General features: G+C 46.7%; 1 protein-coding gene across 1 annotated transcript in view; it reads left to right on the top strand.

Moving 5' to 3' along the window:
- The window catches only part of LOC309566112 (solute carrier family 22 member 20-like), a gene marked incomplete at its 5' end in the record, with an annotated part of 102,029 nt that extends 80,447 nt beyond the window's left edge, over positions 1-21,582 (top strand). The window contains 3 exons of the mRNA XM_082271167.1: positions 5,669-5,777; positions 18,422-18,625; positions 21,197-21,582. Coding sequence (XP_082127293.1) covers positions 5,669-5,777; positions 18,422-18,625; positions 21,197-21,305 — 422 coding nt within the window. The 3' untranslated portion in view covers positions 21,306-21,582. The remainder of the gene's footprint in view (positions 1-5,668; positions 5,778-18,421; positions 18,626-21,196) is intronic.
- Between the last annotated feature and the right edge of the window lie 1,051 nt (positions 21,583-22,633).

The following is a 22,633-nucleotide window of genomic DNA, read 5'->3' as shown; positions in this document are numbered from 1 at the left end:
GATGAAGAAGATCATGCGGGCTGGGTCTCGGGCTGGCCCCCCTGGTCGCAGGTTGTGGGCCAGTGGCTTCCCAGCCTGCCATTGAGCGTTCAGTCAGGTATTTTTTCCTGGCATTGGTGAACGACCCATCCCTGTTCGCTGCAGGGATGCTGTGGTGAGGTGGCTACCTCACTGGACGCCATGCGGTTTCGCACCGCAGTTCTACTGCGTCTTGGCTGCGACTCTCCCTGTCACATGTGCAGTGGCTTGATCGCTTGTGCAGGTTCCCCACGCCATTCAGAAGGTAAGTGTACTCTGTGTTGGGACCTGTCTGTTTAGTGGGTGTCAGTCTGGGACTGTGTAACCCTGCATGTCTGTTCACACTGTGGGACTCCCTGTCTGGATGCTGCTGTGGGCTGCAAGGAGGGGGGCTGTGATACACTGTTCTGTGTTACTAACTGTGTGATTTCTCTGTGTGACATGCTATATGTTGTAGGGCATGCTGTGGTACATGTTTTGTGCAACATGCGGCGGCCGCTGCTGCGGTCCGCCATTTTAATGTTAACTACAGGCTTATGAGGGCTTCTCCTATAAGCTGGGAGCGGCGGTTTTGGCGCCAAACGCCGCCATTTTGGCGGCGATCACTCCGGCCTCATGTAGCACTGCATTTACCTCCTCCCCCGGCGGCCATTTTCTTGTAGCCTTCCATAGGCTTTATAGGAGCGGCTTCTGGTACATCACTTCCTTTTCCCTGGGCACACCGATCGATACAGCAGCAACAGTGATCTCTCCAGGTTTTTATCCTCCTTAGTCCTGTGACCTTGCCTAAGTTTGTAGTTTTCCCTGTGGGGGTCGACTTGTGCAGGTGTGTGTGAGCGGTGGGCTGCGCTCACCGCGCTTTTAAAGGGGCAGTTACCCTTTTTTTCTCCTACACACTTCTGGGGGCATGGATTCTCAGGAAAGCAAATTTCCTCCCCCTTTACTGGGTGGTCAAGGGGCTGCTGCTGTTTCCCCTGAGGGGGGCGATTTGGCCACAGTTGTGGCTAACCTGGCTGCTCAGGTGCAAATGCTTGTGGCTGCTCAATCCACTAAACGGCCCAGAGTTTCAATATCCTCTGATTCAGAGGGCGAAGGTGATGGGGCTGCTATGGCTGGGGTCCCCTTATCGGGGTCCCGTTCGTCCCTGGACTTTGCAGGGTCGGAGGGGGATGCAGAGGTTGAGGGGGGTTGATGATTCTCCCCCTGGCTCGTCTGAAGAGCTTGCAATCATGGATGAATTGGTTGCTTCTATCAAACAAACGCTGCATTTACAGGATGAACTGTGTCCACCTGCCGTTCTGGCTTCTTATGGGACACAGCGGAGGCGCAAAACATCGCAGGTTTTTCCTTGTACTGAGGATTTTCAGCGTGCTGTTAGTGAACAATGGCGCAATCTAAAGAAACCTTTTGCTGTGCCGAGTAGGTTCAAGCTGCGTTATCCCTTCACACCCGCCACTGATGAACGTTGGTGTGTGCCGCCTCCGGTGGATCACGCGGTGGCGGTTTTGAATAAATCTACTGCGATTCTGGCAGAGGATACCCCGGTGTTCCGGGAACCTACAGACAGGAGACTGGAGTCTCTTGCCCATCATACTTACTCGGTTACCTGTTCCATGCTGAAAGCTATTTTTGCTTCCCTTATGGCAGCTCAGGCTGTCGCGGATTGGACGCAAGTACTCAGGCGCGTCCTGGTGGCTGATTCTGCCCCGCCGACGACTTTGGCAATGGTGGATCAGATCCATCAGGGGGTCATGTATTTGTGTGATGCGGAATTGGATGTAATTCCTTTGGCTGCACGTGTGCACAGCGTGGCGGTGTTGACACGCCGTTTGATTTGGCTAAAATGTTGGTCTGTGGACCAATCGTCTCGCAAGACTTTGGCTAATTTGCCCTATTCGGGATCTCGTCTTTTTGGCGACTCACTGGATACGCTGATTAAGGGGATCTCTGGGGGTAAGAGCACGCTCTTGCCCCAATCTCACAAGGCTAAGGGCGCTCAAGGTAAGAAGCACGCTTCGTTTAGGCCCCCTCAGGGGTCCTTTCGTGCCTTTCGGTCGCACTATAAGGGCAAACCCTTCAAGGGTCAAGGCTCCCAAAAGAAACTGTGGGCAGGTAAGCAGAAGTCCGGCCAGTCCGGTTCCGCTGCCTATAACAACGCGGCCTGAAGGGACGCCCTCACCCAGTTCTGGGGTGGGGGGACGTTTGCTCGGTTTTCTTCAACCCTGGCTGGCCCGCGTTTGGGACAGGTGGGTTCAGGAGATCGTTCGATCCGGGTACAAGATCGAGTTCCTGTCTCGGCCGGCGAACAGGTTTTCTCCCTCAAACCTTCAACTGTCTCCGGAGCGTTTGCGGGATCTGCACCTGGCGGTGCAGGACCTGCGGGCTCAGGGAGTGGTGGTTCCGGTGCCTCATCGGGACAGATTTCGGGGGTTTTATTAAAATCTGTTCTCTGTGCCCAGAAAGGAGGGCAAGGTACGTCCAATTCTGGACTTGAAAGCTCTGAACCGCTTTGTGCGGGTTCGCAAGTTCCGCATGGAATCCCTGCGCTCGGTGGTGGCTGCTCTAGTTCCAGGAGAATTCATGGCCTCCATCGACTTGAAGGATGCGTACCTACACATCCCCATTTTCGAGGGTCACCAAAGGTACCTTCGTTTTGCCATTGCGGAGGATCATTATCAATTCGTGGCGTTACCCTTCGGTCTCGCTTCGGCTCCACGGGTTTTCACCAAGGTGCTTGCACCGGTTCTGGCTTTACTGAGAGCCCATGGTATCTCAATCCTGGGATATCTGGACGACATTCTGGTTCGGTCTGCGACCTGTCAGGGTCTGGTGAAGGACCTGTCCGTCACGATGCAAACTCTGCAGGAGTTTGGTTGGACGATAAACTTCCCAAAATCGACGCTGTGCCCGTCGGTTCGTCTTCCCTATCTGGGTATGATTCTGGATTCGGTTCAGGCAAGAGTCTTCCTACCGGAAGACAAGCTCAAAACGCTTCAGGACGAAGTCAGATCCCTTCGGGAAATTCCGTGCTCATCCCTTCGGACGGGCATGAGGTGTTTAGGTTTGATGGTCTCGGCTTTCGAGGCGATTCCATTCACCCAGTTTCACACGAGGGATCTCCAGGCGGAGATCCTGTCCAGGTGGGACGGGCGACCACAATCTCTGGATCTTCAGATATCGTTGAGTCCTCGCACGAGAAGCAATCTTCTGTGGTGGCTGCAGTCCCCCGCGGTGTCGGGGGACAAGTCTTTTCATCCGCTTTCGTGGACGGTGATCACCACGGATGCCAGCCTGTCGGGCTGGGGTGGTGTTCTGGGCGTTCTATCCGCCCAGGGAACTTGGTCGGAGGAGGAATCTTCCCTTACGATCAACATTCTGGAATTGTGGGCGATAAATCTTTGCCTTCAACGCTGGATGGACAAGCTTCAGGGCTGTCCGGTTCGGGCTCAGATGGACAATGCCACAGCGGTGGCCTACAGCAACCACCAAGGGGGCACCAGGAGTGCTCGAGCGGCTCGGGAAGTGGCTGACATTCTGTCTTGGGCCGAGACGCACGTCCCGGCGATAACGGCAGTTCACATTCCAGGGGTGGACAACTGGCAGGCGGATTATCTGAGCCGCCAGACTCTGGACCAGGGGGAATGGTCGCTCCACCCGGAGGTCTTCCAGATGTTGTGCGCGAAGTGGGGTCTTCCGGATGTGGACCTGTTCGCGTCTCGTCTGAACAACAAGGTGGGAAGGTTCGTGGCAAGGGCGCGCGATCCTTGGGCAGACGTGTCAGACGCGTTAGTGGCTCAGTGGCATCAGTATCGGCTGGTGTATGCATTCCCACCAATTCAGTTGCTGTCCCGGTTCCTTCGCAGGTTGTCCTCGGAACCAAAAACGGTGATTCTGGTGGCGCCAGACTGGCCTCGCCGGTCTTGGTACGCAGACCTCGTGAATCTGGCGGTCGATGCTCCATGGCGTCTGCCTCTTCGGGAAGATCTTCTGTCTCAAGGACCGATATTCCATCCTGCTTTACAATCGCTGGCTTTGACGGCCTGGCTGTTGAGACCGAGGTCCTGAAGGATAGGGGTCTCTCTCCGGCGGTCATTCATACTTTGATCAATGCTAGAAAGGCCTCTTCGGGGAAAATATACTACCGTACTTGGAAGGCCTATTTTGCCTGGTGTGAGTCCAGGGGGTATTCCCCTCGCTCATACTCGGTTTCGAGAGTGTTGGCTTTTCTTCAAACGGGCGTGGACCAGCGTTTGGCGTTGGCCACGATTAAGGGTCAGATTTCTGCTCTGGCCGTTCTTTTTCAACGCCCTGTGGCGTCTAATTCTCTGGTTGGCACCTTTGTTCAAGGGGTGCGACACCTGGTCCCTCCTAGGAGGGAGCCTTTGCCTCCATGGGACTTGAACCTTGTTCTGCCCGTGTTACAACATGCTCCTTTTGAAAAAATCAGGGAGATCTCGTTGCCTCTGTTGTCCAAGAAGGTCGCTTTTTTGGTGGCGATCACTTCGGCTCGCAGAGTTTCGGAGCTGGCGGCTTTGTTCTGCAGGTCTCCGTATCTGGTACTCCACTTGGATAAGGTGGTCTTGCAACCTAATCCTTCTTTTCTTCCGAAAAGGATTTCGGAATTTCACCTCAATGAGGACATTGATTTGCCGTCGCTTTGCGCAAAACGGCGACTTGGTCGTCCGTTCACACCTTCTCAAAGTTCTACAAAGTGGATGTTCAGGCATCGGCAGATGCTTCCTTTGGCCGCAAGGTTCTTAGTGCGGCAGTACCTTAAGGTCCATTGTTTTTGGGCCCTTGTCTGTTTGGGATGTTTTTTATCCCTAGGTTATTTGTTCTTCCTGGGTTGTTGCTCCTGTTGAGCAAAGTTTTTTTCATGCTGCCCAGCTGGTTTCCTTCCTTTGGTAAGGTTACTTTCTCTGATGTGGAGACCTTAGGCGCGGCTGCGTTTCCCACCCCTCATGTTTGCACTGCTTTGGGACGTCCCCATTGTGACGAATATGAAGAGGCGGCGACTGTCAGAGGACGTAAGAGAAAACGGAATTTTTGTAAAATCTTACCTGTAAAATTCCTTTCTCTGAGTCCTCCGACAGTCGCCGCCCCCCCCCCCCCCTCTTTTGGGGTTTGTTTATGTACTCTACTGCTATTCTACTGAAACTGAGGTATGGAACAGGAAGCAGGAGGGTATTGACTGAGGGGACCACCCCCTGGGGGTGGGATATGTTAAAAGCTTTAATATTGACATATTCTGTTGCCTAGCTACTCCTACGGAGAAAGGTCAATTACCCCATTGTGACGAATATGAAGAGGCGGCGACTGTCGGAGGATTTAGAGAAAGGAATTTTACAGGTAAGATTTTACAAAAATTCAGTTTTTCTATAGCTTTTGCCACTCATTTTGACATACTGAACTTTGAATTAAAGGGGTTCACACTGCCCTTGTTGTTCAAGTAATGCTCCCCAAAATTCAGTGATGTGAGTTTGGTGAGTTGACTGGCTCTCCAGTGTTGCAGCCAGAGATTGATAACCAATCACACTTGTCCAAAGCTTATGCAGCTCAGAAGAAGGTAAACACTGTAAGCATTTTGCTAAGAAAAGTATTATGTGTCATATCACTCATCTTAGCTACAGCCCTATTTTCTCCTTTTTAGATCTAAGAATTGTGCGAGTAGTGTTGGCTGTTTTTGGTAAAGGCTGTCTGGCCTCTTCATTTTGCTGTGCTTACCTATATTCTAGTGAGCTATTCCCAACTGTTATCAGGTATGTTTACATATTGCAAACACAATCAATGGAGGGCTTATTTACTGAACTGGAAGGGTTTACTATCACTGCCCATGTAATATTAGATAATATTGATAAAAATCGCTGAGCCCTCTCTGATTGACTGGCCAAGGGTTTTTTGTCAACTACATAACATCTATGATCCCATCTGTTACTGTCGCTGGAAAGATCTGTTTTTTGGTTCTTTAAGGCCCTATTTACCCACTTATTTATACATGAAGCGTTAATGCATGCATTGTAATAATGTGCATTGCATTAAGGCAAACCAATATGCTTAAATTCAGAATTTTTTTTTTTTAATACAACACACTAACATGTGTTTTCATGTTTGTGGGAACACGTGTTTGCATAAACGCATATTTGCATAAATGCATGCATACATGCTTCCAAAAATGCATGCTTCTATAAACGCATATTGCATAAAAAAGTATTTTCATTTGAACTGCATACATATATGCATATTTGCCTTGAACTGCATGCATATATTCTCTTTTTTCCTTGAACTGCATGCATATATGCTTATATGCCTTAAACTTCATGCATATATATGCCTAATTACCTTGAACTGCATACATATATGCTTAATTGCCTTGAACTGCATACAAATATGCTTAATTGCCTTGAATTGCATCCTTATATGCTTAATTGCCTTGAACTGCATACATATATGCTTATTTGCTTAGAACTGCATGCATATATGCTTATTTGCCTTGAACTTAATACATATGTGTTTAGTTATATTAAACTGTATACATATGTGCTTATTTGATTTTGACTATATACATATGTGCTTTTTGCCTTGAACTGCATACATAAATGCATGAACGACAAGAATACTTGTATATTGGCATACCTAGGTGCCTACATAACAACATACCTGGGTTCCTGCATACCTACGGGGTTGCACAGTAGTAGACCATCATTGTTTTGGGCCTGCATCCTTGGGGGACTGCGTATTAGGTGTTGGCTAATAAAGTTGCTACATTTTTTACCTGTTATACCAGCTAAAATGGCTCCAGAAGGGAGAGGCTCCCGATGTCCAGTGGTTTTAGGTACATCTGAGCCACTGTGGTGTTTGGCATTGCGGGGTTTCCTGACTCATTCATTTTTAGCCAGGTAGACCGTGGCCACATGACCCTGAACATGCCTGATCGCCGTTGATCGGAGCCTAAGCAGGATCAAACCTGGTTAGTACTTGGATGAGACTGCCTGGGAATACCAGGTGCTGTAAACTTTCCTCTCCTGAGTTAGGGAGGCATCTGAGGCTGCTGTGGTTTGAGAGTATCTCGAACCAGAGGATCAGACTCTGAGGTGGGTCATTCCGTATTTAGCTGGCAGAAACTCACAAGGTTAGGTACACCTCTTGGTTACTTCTGGGTCTGCCACAGAGTCGTCAGTCTTTTACCTTGCATTGGCTCTTAGAGCAGAAGCTATGGGCTCATTATTGTAAAACACTTGAATTGTAGCGGTTCCAAAACCAAAATGGAGACATGAGTTATATCTTAAGATCTCAAGTCACTGGGCATCCTTCTGTTTTAGATAGGCATGGTCTGTTCAGTGATGACCTCTGTGCAAGAGGTAGATTTCGAGGTTCATAGTCATCGATAACGCATATCTTCATGTGCCTTTTTTTTTTCCAGGCTCATCAAAGGTTTCTGCAATTGCAGTAGAAAGTCGTCTTTTTTTAATTTGTGACTCGTCACTTCAAGCTAGCCACCGCTCCCGAGGGTTCACAAAGCTCCAAGCCCCGGTACTGGTCACAGGGGGTGTCAATCTCAGTATACCCTAATAATCTTTGCTCAGGAAGCAGTCAGTTTCAGGTTTTCTTTCAATACATTTCTGCAGGAACAAATTGTATCTAGGTTAAAGCATGTTCCCTGACAGTCCTACTCCAAGTTTTTTTGCAGAGAATTATTCCCTCTGTCTGGAACATGATGATCCAAACATTGGGTTGCCAGAGGGCTCTGTTCCCAGGGTGTTGCAGAGCTAAAATTTGTGGGTAATGGTTCGGAATCTGGAGAGGGTGAAATTCTTCCTTTCAGGGATTTGGAAGATAATAACCACTGAGGCAAGTAGCTCCAGTTGGTTTGAAGGTGGCTATAGTTCTGTGGACTTGGTTTCCACGGGAGTGAATACTGCCCATCGATATATATTGAAATTTTGGCCAGTACACCTTGCTCTAGATTATTGAACAAACCAGTTGTAAGTTCAATCCGACAATGCCTCTACAGTGGCATTATAATCACCCACCAGGGCGGCACCAGGAGTCGCGCAACTCTGGAAGGGAACCACATTCTGTCTGGAGCAGAACAGGTGCTGTCTCTGCCGCCAGTACATATTTGAGGTATAGAAAAATGACAGTGGGGTTTTCCAGTCATCAGCAACTAAGGCCGGGACCATGCTGCTTCCTGAGACATTTTTTTGGCAATCTGACAATGTTGGGAAACTAAAGGTGGATCTACTGGATTCCAAGTTCTACAACAAGTTGGACAGGTTGTGTCCGGGGCGAGAGTCCCACTGGAAATAGGGGTAGATTCACTGGTAACACCTTAGGGACCAGTTCTCCCTAATTGACGCCTTCCCTCTGTGTCCACTACTACCGCATCTTTTGCAAAAAATCTGGGAGGTGGTAACACTGACAATAGTGTTAGCCGAAATAGCCCAGGAGGGCTTTGTACTCTGAAGGAGGCCTTGGTGTCACGGAACCATGAACCAGACGTACAACAACAGATAAGTGAAAATAAGAAGGCTTTATTGAAAATCAAGCTGTAAAGCAAAAGTCCAAACGGATGGCAAAACCGAAGCAGAGTCTTTGCGAAGCCAGAGGTCAGGAACCAGGAGGGTAGTCAGACGAAGCCGGGATCAGGAACCAGCAGGGTAGTCAGACGAAGCCAGGATCAGGAACCAGCAGGGTAATCAGACGAAGCCAGGATCAGGAACCAGAAGCAGCAGCAGTCTAGAAGCATGTGAACACAGGAGGACCAAGCAAGGAACTGAAGCCACAGACCTCCTATATATATGAGCTAGGCATCCAGCTCCTCCCAGAGGGAAGGAGGAGCCGCAGGGTGGGAGGCTACAAGAAACCCAGAAACCAAGATGGCCGACAGCACGTGTCAAACGAAGGAGAACAGCAAGAAGGTAAGACCATGACAGTACCTCCCCCTCAAGGGCCCCTCCTCCGCGGAGTAAAGAACGGTTTCTGAGGGAAGCGTGCGTGGAAGGCTCGGAGCAAGGTAGGAGCATGGACATCTGCGGAGGGAACCCAGGAACGCTCCTCTGGACCATAACCACGCCAATGAACCAAAAACTGCACCCGACCGCGGACCAGGCGTGAGTCCAGGATATTGCTCACCTCATACTCCTCACGATTGCCCACTTGGACCGGACGAGGCCGAGGAACCGAGGAAGTGAAACGATTTACACACCAGTGGCTTCAACAGGGAGACATGAAACACGTTGGAGATCCGCATTCCAGGAGGAAGCGCAAGGGCATAGGCTACCGGGTTTACCCTGCGAAGCACTCGGAAGGGACCAACAAAGCGAGGCGCCAGCTTGGGAGTGGGCACTTGAAGGTTGAGGTTGCGGGTGGACAACCATACACGGTCTCCGGCCTGGTAGGAAGGAGCAGGCGCTCGTCTGCGATCAGCCTGGAGTCTCTGGCGCTGCGCAGAGACCTCAAGGGACTTCTGGATCTGTACCCAAGAAGCACGTAGGACGGAAAGGTGATCCTCCACAGCCGGAATATCCTGGGGAGAGAATACCTCCGGTAACACGGCAGGTTGGAACCCATAATTGGCCATGAAGGGAGACGTCCCAGAGGAAGAGTTCACCGCCGTGTTCCTGGCAAACTCAGCCCAAGGCAGGAGGTCAACCCAATTGTCTTGGTGATCGGAGACATAGCAACGAAGGAATTGCTCCAAGGCCTGATTGGATCGTTCTGCGGCCCCATTGGACTGAGGGTGGTAGACCGAGGAGAAGGAGAGATGAATCCCCAACTGGAAGCAAAAGGCGCGCCAGAACCTGGACACAAACTGACTCCCCCGATCCGACACAATCTCCTTGGGCAAACCGTGCAACCGGAAGACCTCCCTGGCAAAAATCGTGGCCAACTCCTGTGCAGAGGGTAACTTCTTGAGAGGAACACAGTGGCACATCTTGGAAAACCGATCCACAATCATGAGAATGACCGTATGGCCTCGGGATGCAGGGAGGTCCACAATGAAATCCATCCCCAGGTGTGACCATGGGCGCTCCCTGGTAGCTATGGGTTGCAGAAGGCCCAACGGAAGGTGCCGAGGGGACTTACTCTGGGCACAAATGGAGCATGCCGCTACATATGCGGCGATGTCGGAACGTAGGGAAGGCCACCAGAACAGACGTGAAACAGCCCAGGACAGCTGATTCTTTCCAGGATGCCCCGCGGTCTTGGAGTTATGGTAGGTTCGCAACAACCGAGTGCGCAACTCCTCAGGCACAAAACATCTGCCGTTGGGTCTCCCAGAGGTAGCACCAGATTGAGCCGCCAAAATCTGCTCACCCAGGGGAGAGGTCAGGCTGGTGCGAATGGCGGCCAGGATCTGATTCGGAGGTATGACCGAAGTCGGAATCGACTCCTCCCTGGACAGGTCGGAGTACTGCCGTGATAAGGCATCCGCCCTGATGTTCTTGGAACCGGGTAGGTAGGAGACCACGTAATTAAAACGTGACAAGAACAGAGCCCATCTGGCCTGACGTGGTGTCAATCTCTTGGCCTCAGAAAGGTAGGTCAGATTCTTGTGGTCCGTCAGGATGAGGACCGGAACCACCGAACCCTCGAGCAAGTGCCTCCATTCTTTAAGGGCCTGCACGATGGCCAATAACTCCCTGTCACCAATCTGATAGTTGCACTCCGCGGAAGACAGTTTCCGGGAGTAAAACCCACAAGGAAGCAGAGGACCCTCTGGTGTTCTACGCTGAGACAGAAGGGCGCCTACTCCCGTCTCAGACGCGTCCACCTCGAGGACAAAGGGCAACCCAGGGTTGGGATGCGACAGAATCGGAGCCGACACAAAGGCGGACTTTAGAGCCTCAAAAGCTCGGATGGCCTCGAGCGGCCAGACCTGGGAATTACTGCCCTTCCTGGTCAGATCCGTGAGAGGCTTGGCTAGCATGGAAAAGTCCCTGATGAACTTCCGATAATAATTGGCGAAGCCCAAAAAGCGCTGCAGTGAGCGAAGACCACTGGGCTGGGGCCACTGTAAGACAGCCGAAACCTTCTCAGGATCCATGGAGAACCCCTCAGCGGAAATGATGTAACCTAAGAAGGTTACCTGGGATCGGTGAAATTCGCATTTCTCAAGCTTACCGAACAGCTTGTTCTCTCGTAACCGTTGCAACACTCGTCTGACATCCAGAATGTGAGTCTCCATGGATTCAGAATATACCAAGATGTCATCCAAATAGACCACCACACACTGCTGCAACAGGTCACGGAAAACATCGTTGATGAATTCCTGAAAGACTGCGGGCGCATTGCACAACCCAAAGGGCATAACCAAGGATTCACAATGACCGATCCTGGTGTTAAACGCGGTCTTCCACTCATCGCCCGCCTTGATCCTTACGAGGTTATATGCCGCCCTCAGGTCGAGTTTGGTAAAGACCGTGGCCCCTTTAAGGCGATCGAACAGCTCGGAAATCAAGGGTATCGGGTAAACGTTCTTGATCGTGATGCGATTGAGACCCCTGTAATCGATACAAGGCCTCAACTCACCGCCCTTCTTTTTCACAAAGAAAAATCCAGCCCCTGCCGGGGACGAGGATTTGCGAATGTGTCCGCGTGAAAGCGCCTCCCTCACGTACTCCTCCATGGCCTCATTCTCCGCTACCGACAGTGGATAGACTTTGCCACGAGGAGGAACGGCACCAGATTGTAACTCGATGGCACAATCGTATGGGCGGTGCGGAGGTAGGGCAACCGCGCGCACCTTATCGAATACATCCCGGTACTCCTCGTATTCAGGAGGCAACAGAGAGTCCGAGGAAGTACACAGCAACTTGACAGGCCCATGGATGCAACTAGCCCCACACTGCGGTGACCACGAGAGGATCTCGGCCGATCTCCAATCGAAAGTCGGATTATGCTTCTGGAGCCAGGGGTACCCCAAGACCACCGAGTAGTGTGGAGACGAAATAACCTGGAAGCAGACCGACTCTCTGTGAACGGCACCAAAGGCTATCCCCACTGGAAGGGTCTCATGAGTCACGTGTGGCGGCAGAAGGGGTCTGCCGTCTATCGCCTCAAGAGCCAGTGGAGAACCTCGAGCCTGCAGAGGAATGGAATTGGCGGCAGCGAACACACTATCAATGAACAAACCACCAGCACCAGAGTCCACCAACGCCTGGGTCGTCACCGAGCCCCCGACCCAGGAGAGGACAACAGTGATCAGTGGTTTGTCGACACGGGAAACCGGGGACGAGGAGACTCCACCCAAGATCTGCCCCCGACAGGATCTCAGGTGCGAGCGTTTCCCGGACGGTTCGGACATGCCAACCGAAAATGCCCACCGAGACCACAGTACATGCATCGGCCCTCGCGTCTCCGGAGTACCCTCTCCCCCTCGGACAGGCGAGCAAACCCCAGCTGCATGGGTTCACCCCCAGACAAGTCATTCCTAGGAGGCGTGGGAGGAGAGGGAGGCACGGGTGGGACAGCAAAGGTAGGCGCCAATCTGTTAGGAGGCCTCCGCAGACTCTCCTTAAAGGAAGGTCTCTCCCTGAGTCTGGTGTCAATCAAAATCAGGAAAGAAATAAGGGGCTCGAGCACCACTGGTAGGTCCTTAGCTGCAACCTCATCCTTCAAGGCATCCGAGAGACCATGAGAGAAAGCAGCGACCAGAGCCTCATTATTCCAGCCCACCTCTGCTGCCAGGGTACGAAACTCAATGGCGTATTCAGCTACGGATCGTGAACCCTGTCTGATGGACATAAGGAGCTTCGCAGCAGAGGCAGCACGAGCCGGCACATCGAATACCTTCTGAAGAGAAGCAACAAAACCGGAAAACTCGGCAACCACCGGATTGTTGTTCTCCCATAAAGGGCTGGCCCAGGCCAAGGCCTTGTCCGAGAGCAGCGAGATTAAGAAGCCCACCTTTGATCTCTCAGTGGGAAAGGCATGTGGCAGCAACTCGAAATAAATGCCCACCTGGTTAAGAAAACCTCGGCACTGAGTTGGCTCTCCCCCAAAGCGCTGTGGAAGGGGGGCAGAACCGATCATACCCCGAAACACCGCAGGCGCAACAACAGGTGTCGGGGTAGACTCTGGCGCAACAACCGGAGCGGCAGTAGGAGCGGGCCCAGGAGCGACAACCGACCCATCAGCAACGGGAGCGAGATGAGCCGTGCGTTCAAGCAGGGTTTGCAACGCCACGGCGAACCGACCCAACAGGTGATCCTGCTGATCAAGTCTGGCAACCAGCGTGGGTAGCGAGGATGGCCCTGTACCGTCAGAATTCATGGCTTGGTCCTAATGTCACGGAACCATGAACCAGACGTACAACAACAGATAAGTGAAAATAAGAAGGCTTTATTGAAAATCAAGCTGTAAAGCAAAAGTCCAAACGGATGGCAAAACCGAAGCAGAGTCTTTGCGAAGCCAGAGGTCAGGAACCAGGAGGGTAGTCAGACGAAGCCGGGATCAGGAACCAGCAGGGTAGTCAGACGAAGCCAGGATCAGGAACCAGCAGGGTAATCAGACGAAGCCAGGATCAGGAACCAGAAGCAGCAGCAGTCTAGAAGCATGTGAACACAGGAGGACCAAGCAAGGAACTGAAGCCACAGACCTCCTATATATATGAGCTAGGCATCCAGCTCCTCCCAGAGGGAAGGAGGAGCCGCAGGGTGGGAGGCTACAAGAAACCCAGAAACCAAGATGGCCGCCAGCACATGTCAAACGAAGGAGAACAGCAAGAAGGTAAGACCATGACACTTGGACACTTCCGGTCCAGCTGGACCTAATGGTCTTGAGTCCTGTTATCCCAGCTCTGTTTAGAACCTCCAGTGGGGAAGGGAAGTGGGATTGGCTTTCAATACTATTAAGGGTCAGATTTGCCCCTATCCATTTTTTTTCTAGAGACCATTGTTTTTCACTTGATTCATACTTCATACAGGGTGTAACACAGACAGTCCCGTCTGTCAGGCCACTCTTGTGTCCTTGGGACTTGAATTTGCTCTTGACTGTCCTTGCAGAGGCCATCTTTTGAACCATCTTGAGAAACAGTTATTCCTTTGACTCAGAAGGTGGCTTCTTTAAATTTCTATCACTTCGGCAAGTGGAGTGTCAGAGCTGAGAGCGCTCTCATACACGGAGCTATTCTTGGTCTAACATCATGATAAGGTGATGTTGCATTCTCATCCATCTTTTTTGCTTAGAGTGGTTTCTAGTTTTCACTTGAATCAGGACAGTGTCTTGCATTTCTATTCTAATCCTCAGTTGGCAGGAGTATGATCGCTGCATACTCTGGAGGTAGTTCAGGCGGTCAGGATTTACTTGAATTGTCGACGCGTTTCAGGAATCCTGGTTTGCGCTGCCAGCAGAGACCTGGAAGGGCAGGAGGCATTTAAATTACCTATTTCTTTGGATCCGCCAGTTAATTATTCCAACTTATGGCTTTAAAGGGCAAGGTCCCCACCCCTTTTTGGTGAGAGCGCTCACTACCAGGTGTGTGGGGGCATCTTGGGCCATCCGCCATCAGGTGTCAGTGGCTTAGGTGTTTAAGGCCACTACAAGGTCTTTCCTTCATACATTCACAGAATTTTACCAGATGGATATCAAAGCCACTGAGGATACTGCTTTGACCACAGTATGTTACGAGCAGCAGAATATGTCATTCTCAGGTGTCAGTTTCTGTGATTGTGGCTCCCCCCCCCCCCCCCAAGGGCATTGCTATAGGACATCCCACATAGTAATTATTATGTAATTATTATGGCTGCTCTGTGTCCCGTGATGTACGATAAAGAAAATTTGATTTTTCCTACAACTTACCTGTAAAATCCTTTTCTTGGAGTACATCACGGGACACAGAGGTCCCTCCCCTCTTTTTTGGGATATTCATTGCTTTGCTACAAAACGGAGGTACTTCCTGTGTCGGAGGGGTTATAAAAAGGAGGACTTCCTGTTTGATTGATCTGTCAGTGTCCATTCACCTATAGGTGGCGCATAACCCACATAGTAATTAATTATGGCTGCTCTGTGTCCCATGATGTACTCCAAGAAAATAAGTTTACAGGTGAGCTGTGAGAAAAATCGAATTTTCTTTATTTCGATTTGGTATTGAACCCAAAAGCATAATTATTGTATTTTGCAGCTCACCCCCCCAGATTAACAATGCTGCTGTCCAAAGGTGCCCCCTGTGCTCCATCATCCAGAGTGGAGGAACTTAAGAGGTGTGTTACTGGCCAGATATAAGAGGTGTGTTACTGGCCAGATAACCAGGTGAAAACAGAGGGGATAAGCCTAAAAAAGAAAACAAATGCAGCCACCGCATCTAAGGATTGGTAAACTGCAATAGATTAGAGTTTTGGCTTTGGGTTTAATACAGGTTTACATAACAGGTTAGGTTGAGAGTAAAAGCTGAACTCTGGGATAAACAAATATTGTGCGGTGAGTCATGTGTATTCTTACTTGAATCCTGGTGTAGTATGTTTATGTCTTCCAGGTCTGTAGTAATAGAGTATATGGCCCCTTTCAGACTTGTGCAACTTGTCCCGTGACTTGGGACTGCAAGGTCACATGACAAGTCGTATTCCATGTTTTCCAATGAATACCGTTCATATCTGTGCGAATTCAAGTCGCAACAACTTCAAAATAGTCCCTGCACTACTTGGGTCAGACTTATAGACTGTCAGACTCAGACTGATGCGTTTTGAGGTCCATAGGCATAGGTATTGCTTCAAGTCCAGTCAAAATACAGCAAAAAAATTGCAGTAAAATTGCGCAACTTTTAGGTCGCACAAGTGTGAAAGGGGCCTTAAACTAATGATTGGTAAACTGTGATATATTACATTTTTGGTTTGGGCTTTAATGCCGCTTTAACTGTTTAGTAATAATACCATAATAAACTAAGAACATACAAAATAACTGCATGCTTTCTTTTAATACATGCAGGTCAAAATATGCATATACAAAAGGTAGTGATTGCTAATCCCCAGGCTTTTGGGGTTGTGGCATGAATCTGAGGCCATCAAAGGGTACATTGTATAAAAAGGTTAAGAAACACGTATTCAGTGTTATTAAAGAACCTGTCCCTTGCCCAACTCAGCTGTAATTTGTAACATGCAATGCATTTATGCTGAACTCTTTGGTAACATGGCAGTTCTGTCTGGTAACATCATAGTACTCTCTTGTACCACTGCATCAGTACAACTGAACTTTGGATTGGATACTACTCGGAATAGGATACAGGTGCAAACATGTCCCATAGACATTTAAATATTTAGATATTTATAACAAGCAGTGCATGGCCTTTAAAACAAACCATTACTCTCGGTAGCTGTAGGCACTGTGCAGCAATCCATCCACAAAGTGTACAGTAGAAGCACTTTGTCCAAGCCAGCTCAATTTAGCTCTCCCTCCCAACAGCCTTTCAGACCCTAATTTTAAATGTAAACACAAATCAGGTAACCTTGGAGGGAAAGGGCAAGGAGCAGTGAGCTGGTGAGAAAAACTTCAACAAATTAATTGATTTTGCTGGTAATTTTAAAGTGGTATTAAACCCAAAACCAAAAATGTAATATTTTGTTGCTCATCAATCATTAGATGTGGTGACTGCATTTGTTTTCTTTCTTAGGCGTTTTTCCTTTTGTTTTCACCTGATGTTCAGGGCAGTAAGAAATCTTTTGTATTAGAGTGCTGACACTCTGGATGAAGGAGCGCAGACACCTTTGTACAGAAGCATTATCAGTCTGCAGGGAGGGTGATGTTAGATGCACTAGCAGATTTAGATGCACTAGCAGATTTAGATGCACTAACAAACTTAACAAATTGAAGCCAGACTCCAGCAAACACTTATTTAGCAGTTTCAGCAACGGTTTTTTTTCCTGTAAGGATAAAGGCTTTACATAAATAAAAGCTGAATATTGTAAGCAACCCTGCCATTGTTATAGCGGAGTTCCGGCCATTTATTTTTATTTTTTTAACCTTAAAATACTCCTAGAATAGTCATTGTTTGTGCATTTAAACAATGATATCCTCTAAACTGTCCCCTGTTTAGTGTACCTGCAGGATTAATTTCTTACCTTGTGTAGTTCTTGTCCAGCGCTGCCATCTACGGTGTGGGCAGCTGAAGCCGCAGTCTCCCTCTTCCTGGATTTCGCGAGCCCCGAAATCCTATACCCTCGTTACTTCCGGGGCAGGCGCGTCATCCCACAGCAGGTTCCGCGTCAATGCGCATGCTTATATCGCTGTTCTCCATCCATATGCAAAGAATGATGCGCCTGCACCGGAAGTGACGAGGGACACCGGTGCAGGCGCATTGACTCCTGGGATTGATGACACTCATATCCCAGGAGTCAATGCAAAGCAGGAAATTACGTCGGCGGCCGCATAAGGAGGAAGTGGGAGGAAGGGAAGATATTTTTCATCAAAAATAAGGAAAGTGAACATAAAAAAAAAAATAACCAATTCGATTTTAGAAAGGGATATAGATAAGAATGATGTAAAGTGTAAAATTAGGGTGGAACTCCGCTTTAAATTCTTTGTCTCAACCCACAAGTGCTACATCTTCAAAAAATGAAGGAAAGAACGCCTAAAAAACAATGCAGCCATTATATCTAAGAATTGGTAAGCAGCTACATAATAAATGTTTGCTTTTGGGGTAATACTGCTTTAATAATTGAGGAATTTACTGGAAGCTCAGGTTAGAGTTCTGCTAACTTATTAATAATTTATAAATACTTGAATGTCAATAGCCTGGTCACATGTTTTACTTTACACATTCTGCTTTGAATGTTTGTACTTTGTGTCAACATAAAATTTATTTTTGCAGTCAACCATTTGCTTGAGTAACTGTAAAAAATTCAGATTCCTGTAGACATTAGATAATCAAGCAAAGATTGTCACAATACAGTATATTCAAATCTCCATAGACTCGGCAAGGAACCTTTAACGGCAAAGAGAAAGTTTAATAACTAGGTTGGATTTCAATGCAGTTACTTACTGTCCCTATAGTATAACAGCTGCACTGGGCTTGTGAAATTGTGAAATGCCTTAGAGAACTCCCCAGGATGCCCAAAGCGGTGGGAGTTCTAATATGCAAAAGGTACTTTAGAACTTGGAGTTGTGATTGGCCCTATCCCATCTTTATTCCTTTGCAATACTATTAGAACATTCTTGAAAGAGTCCTGGAAGGCAGAAGGGGGTTAGATAAATTACAAGCTAGGCAAATTAACTCCCTACTTGCATATAAGAGCTGCATAGGCTTTGGAGCTCCCAAGAGATGAACAAAGACTATGACTATATATCACACCTATATGTGTTCAGTTTGCCACTTTACAATAAACACAGGTTAACTTTGAGGATATATCTTGTCATATAAAAGTCAGCACTGAATTTTGATTTATTAAAATGATCTTCCTTTCTTTTTCAGACAGAGTGGAATGGGGGTTGTTGCTATGAAAGCCCGCATGGGCTCCATGGTTGCTCCATTGGTTTTGATGTTATCAGAGATTTCTCCTATCTTTCCTCCAGCGATATATGGAGTGGCAGCAATAATATCTGGGATTGTAGCTGTGTTTTTGAGTGAAACGTGTAATCTGCAGTTGCCAGATACAATAGAAGAAGTTGAAGCCAGGTATGGTAACCATAAAATATTCACATTTTACAGACCTTGATTCCTGCCATTTATAACTATCTATGTTATATTTCTCCTCTGCTGAGGGCAAGCAAAAAATTACTGAGTACTACGGATCTATAGAAAAGATAAAAAATACATCAAGAAATGTGCTTGTCTTTGTTCAAATTAAATCAATTTATTCTTTTTTTTCCTCCTTTTAGAACATGAAATGCTTTTTCATGCTCAGTCTTTACACAGCTCAAGTAATGTAAAGTTAAAGCAAAGCTAAAAATCGAATATATCATTTTGTTTCAATAGTTGTGTGTGACCATCCTAGGTGTACCTGCAGCCGTGCAGCAGTACTTGCTATGCACTAGATGTTAACCACTTTAGCTCTCACATCTGTACACCTCCAATTGACCTGCCCAATTTTTAAGTTTGTGCTATGGTTCTGTTTATTCTGCATGACATAAAGCAGACCTTTCTACCCTTTCACTAAAAATCGCAGCTGCATACAGCTCGGCTAATACAAATGATCTAACATTCATTAGTTGAACTTTTTTTTGCTTTTACATACAACTGTTTTTCACTTCCTGGTTATGTAAGGTAGTGGTGATGTAACCCTGGCCTCGCAGCTGCATCATGGGATCCATGTTCCAGGAAGCAGACCCAAAGTTCTGGGCAGAGTTTGAGGGAGTAAGGGGAGATGAATTTATCTGTCCTTAGAAAAACTGGCCACCATGCAAAAAATTAGACAAATTATAGAGATGACATATGTATACATTTTATCTACAACCTCATGTTTAAAATTATATTTAACCACTTCAATACAGGGCCTTTCACCACCTTCCTGCCCAGGTCAATTTTCAGCGCTGTTGCACTTTGACTGACATTTGCGCGGTCACGCAATGCTGTACCCAAAATAAATTTTTATCAATAAAGGTTTCTTTTGGTAGTATTTAATCCCCGCTGGGTTTTTTATTTCTTACTAAAAAAAGAAAAAAAGACAGAAATTTTTGAAAAAAAAAAAAGTTTTCCCTTTTTCTGTCAATAAATTTTAAAAATAAGTAATTTTTCTCCTTCGCTGTTGTGCACTGATGAGGTGGCACTGATGAGGTACTAATATGCCACACTGATAGGTGACACTGAAAGGCAGCACTGATGGGCACTGATGGGGACTGACGGGTTGCACAGATGAACAGGCACTGATGGGCACTGACTGGCAGTACTATGGGCACTGATTGTGGGCACTGTTTTTTACTTTATTATAATCAGGGCATTGATGATCAGTACCCTAATTACCTGTCCTAGACTCCCCTTTGAAGAGGAGCCGCTGATCGGTTCTCCTCGCCACACACTCTGACAGTGTGAGGCAAGGAGAGCCGATAAACGGCACTTCCTCATTTATATGTGACCGGCTGTGATTGGACACAGCCGATCACATGGGTAAAGAACCAAGTCATTGGCTCTTTACCAAGATCGGGGTCGCGCCATGTCCTAGGAACACGGCGCGGCCACGATCGCCGTACTGCGCATCAGAGAGGCCATTTTGGGGCACCGTTATGACGGCGCCCCAGAACGAGGGTCACACCGCTCCGACGTCATTTGACGGTGGGCGGGCGGCAAGTGGTTAAATTATGGTTGCAAAGTTATGTATTTTTTAAAGTTATTTATTTCTTTATGAAAGGTTTTTTTTTTTTTTTTTTAATTTTGCACTTTTGTTTTTAATACAACACTAAACAAATTAACAAAATGAAATAAAAAAAAAAAAGGTAAATAATAATGGTTAGAATAAGAGAAATAAAAAAGAAGTTGATTATGACAGGGCAGCATCGCTCCCCAAAGTGACAGACTAAAGACAAAATAGTTTGGGTTTATTCTTTGTTTAATAAAATCATATCACAATTTGTTTTGCCAATTAATTTCAAAAGTACTGTGTTCTCTTCTTCAGGGCCTAACATAATAAATTAGCATTTTGTATAACAATAATACACAAACATTTTAATAGAAAACATTTGCTCTGCTAAAAAGTGCATTAGGATTGGAGATCAGGAGATCAGTATAAAGCTAAAATACAGTATATGGGCAGTGGTTTTAAAATCACAATTAAAGTCATGATAAAACATTTTTTACAATTCGGATTTAAAAAAAAAAGTTAAATCTCCGGCAAGCAGTGACTTAAAAGCGCTGTCTTCAAATTCTAAAGCCTTCAGCAGAATCTTTATTTCCAACACCCTGGTCCCCCACTGTGCTCAATGGTTCCTCTCATCAGTCCCTGCGTCAGTACTACAATGACATAGACCCAGCAGAATGGAACCACAGTACACAGCAAGAGATGCAGGCATCTGACACTTCCAAAAGTGTTGAATGCTGAAGATTTTACCAGATATTTTGAAGATTTTAGCACAAGAAGACAGCTCCATCCAGAGGTAAGTACTCAGTCTTGTATTACAGAAGCCATTTTTGGAATTTTTTTTCATTGGAAGCAAAAGGGTGACTTGAACTGACTATATCCTTTTCCAAATCTTAATTTGAAATGTACCTACAAAAATCAAAAGACAATACCTATATATTCTTTTCTTTTTACAGATCTAAAGGTAAAGATATACAGAGGATCATCCCAAAAGAAGAAGTCCCCCTTACACAGAGCCAACCTCAAGCTCAGCCTTCAAAAAGACTCTTAGTGGAAACAGTGTAATCAGCCTTAAGATAGGCATGGAAACAACGTGATTAGTTGATACGTTGACAATTTGTCTATGGTAGCAGAAATCATGTGCGCAAATTACAAACGAGACACCAAGACCATCTATTCAATGCCTATCTGTTTAGGAAAAACAATACCATCTTAAATATGTTTGTTTAGTTTCACATAACAAAAGAGAAATTCCTGGTAATGATACAATTTACATTGTGTGTATAAGGTATTCTGTGATGAATTGACCAGCTGCAAGCATTTTAGCTTTCATACGTTTAGAAAACAGAACCTTAAACCTCTTGATAGTTGAAAGCTGTGTCTGTACTATTGTTCATAGTATTATTATTGCTTTTGTTAGTTCTACATAATGTTAGATTAGATAGCTTGGCCTGCTACATTATACGCTTGCATTATTAAAACATCCATTACCCTCTACCTTAAATATTTTCTCCGAAACAGACACAACACTGGTTTACAGGTTAGGCCCCCTTTACATCTAAGCAATTTTCTACTTGAAGCTCTAAAATGCTCCACAAATGCCACCCATTTCAATGGCCTTTGGGCATTTTTACTAGCATTTTGTTGTGTGTTTTCTGCTCAAACAGCAGCTATCTGCCCCTAATCATCACCATCTCTTCTCCCCCTAGTGCTTTCTATTGGATAAACAAAAACACCTAAAGCTGTTAAACGCTTGTAATACGCTTCTAAACACTCAAAAACTCTCAAATAAAGAAAGCCTGAAAAGTGCTTTGCTCAGGTGTAGCCTGTGTAGCTCAGGTGTAGCCTGAATGTTCTACTTCAGAGACCAGATCACTGTGCAAGTGTAATTCATTTTACAGAGAGGAGTTTGTGGAGTACAGATCGGAACAGATCCAATGATATAGAAAACAGTACACAGGGCTCCCTGGAGTGTAATTAATCTTATCTAATATCTTAAAGACAAAAGTCTCACACTTTTTTCTGTTTTTACTCCTGTACTGCTGGATGTTAGGAATTTTCAATTTCTCTTTGAAGATTAATTTTTTCTCTCTGAAAAAAATGCTTCCTCCTGCCCTTCTTCTCTATCACTCCATGCTGGTATAAATTACAAATGCACGGTACTTATCACAGGTGTTCTCACACAAACCTACGGTGGGGAAAATAATTATTTGATCCCCTGCCGATTTTGTAAGTTTGCCCACTTACAAAGAAATGAAGGGTCTGTAATTTTTATCATAGGTGTATTTTAAATGATAGAGACAGAATATCAACCAAAAATCCAGAAAAAAATACATGATACAAATGTCATAATCAGTAAATAAAATAAAGTACAGTATTTGATCCAAAAGCAT

This window comes from Pelophylax lessonae, assembly GCF_965119305.1.
Source record: "Pelophylax lessonae genome assembly, chromosome: 10".
Classification (NCBI taxonomy): Eukaryota; Metazoa; Chordata; class Amphibia; order Anura; family Ranidae; genus Pelophylax; species Pelophylax lessonae.
The sequence above is the reverse complement of the archived record's forward strand: the minus strand, read 5'-3'. Positions and strand labels throughout refer to the sequence as shown.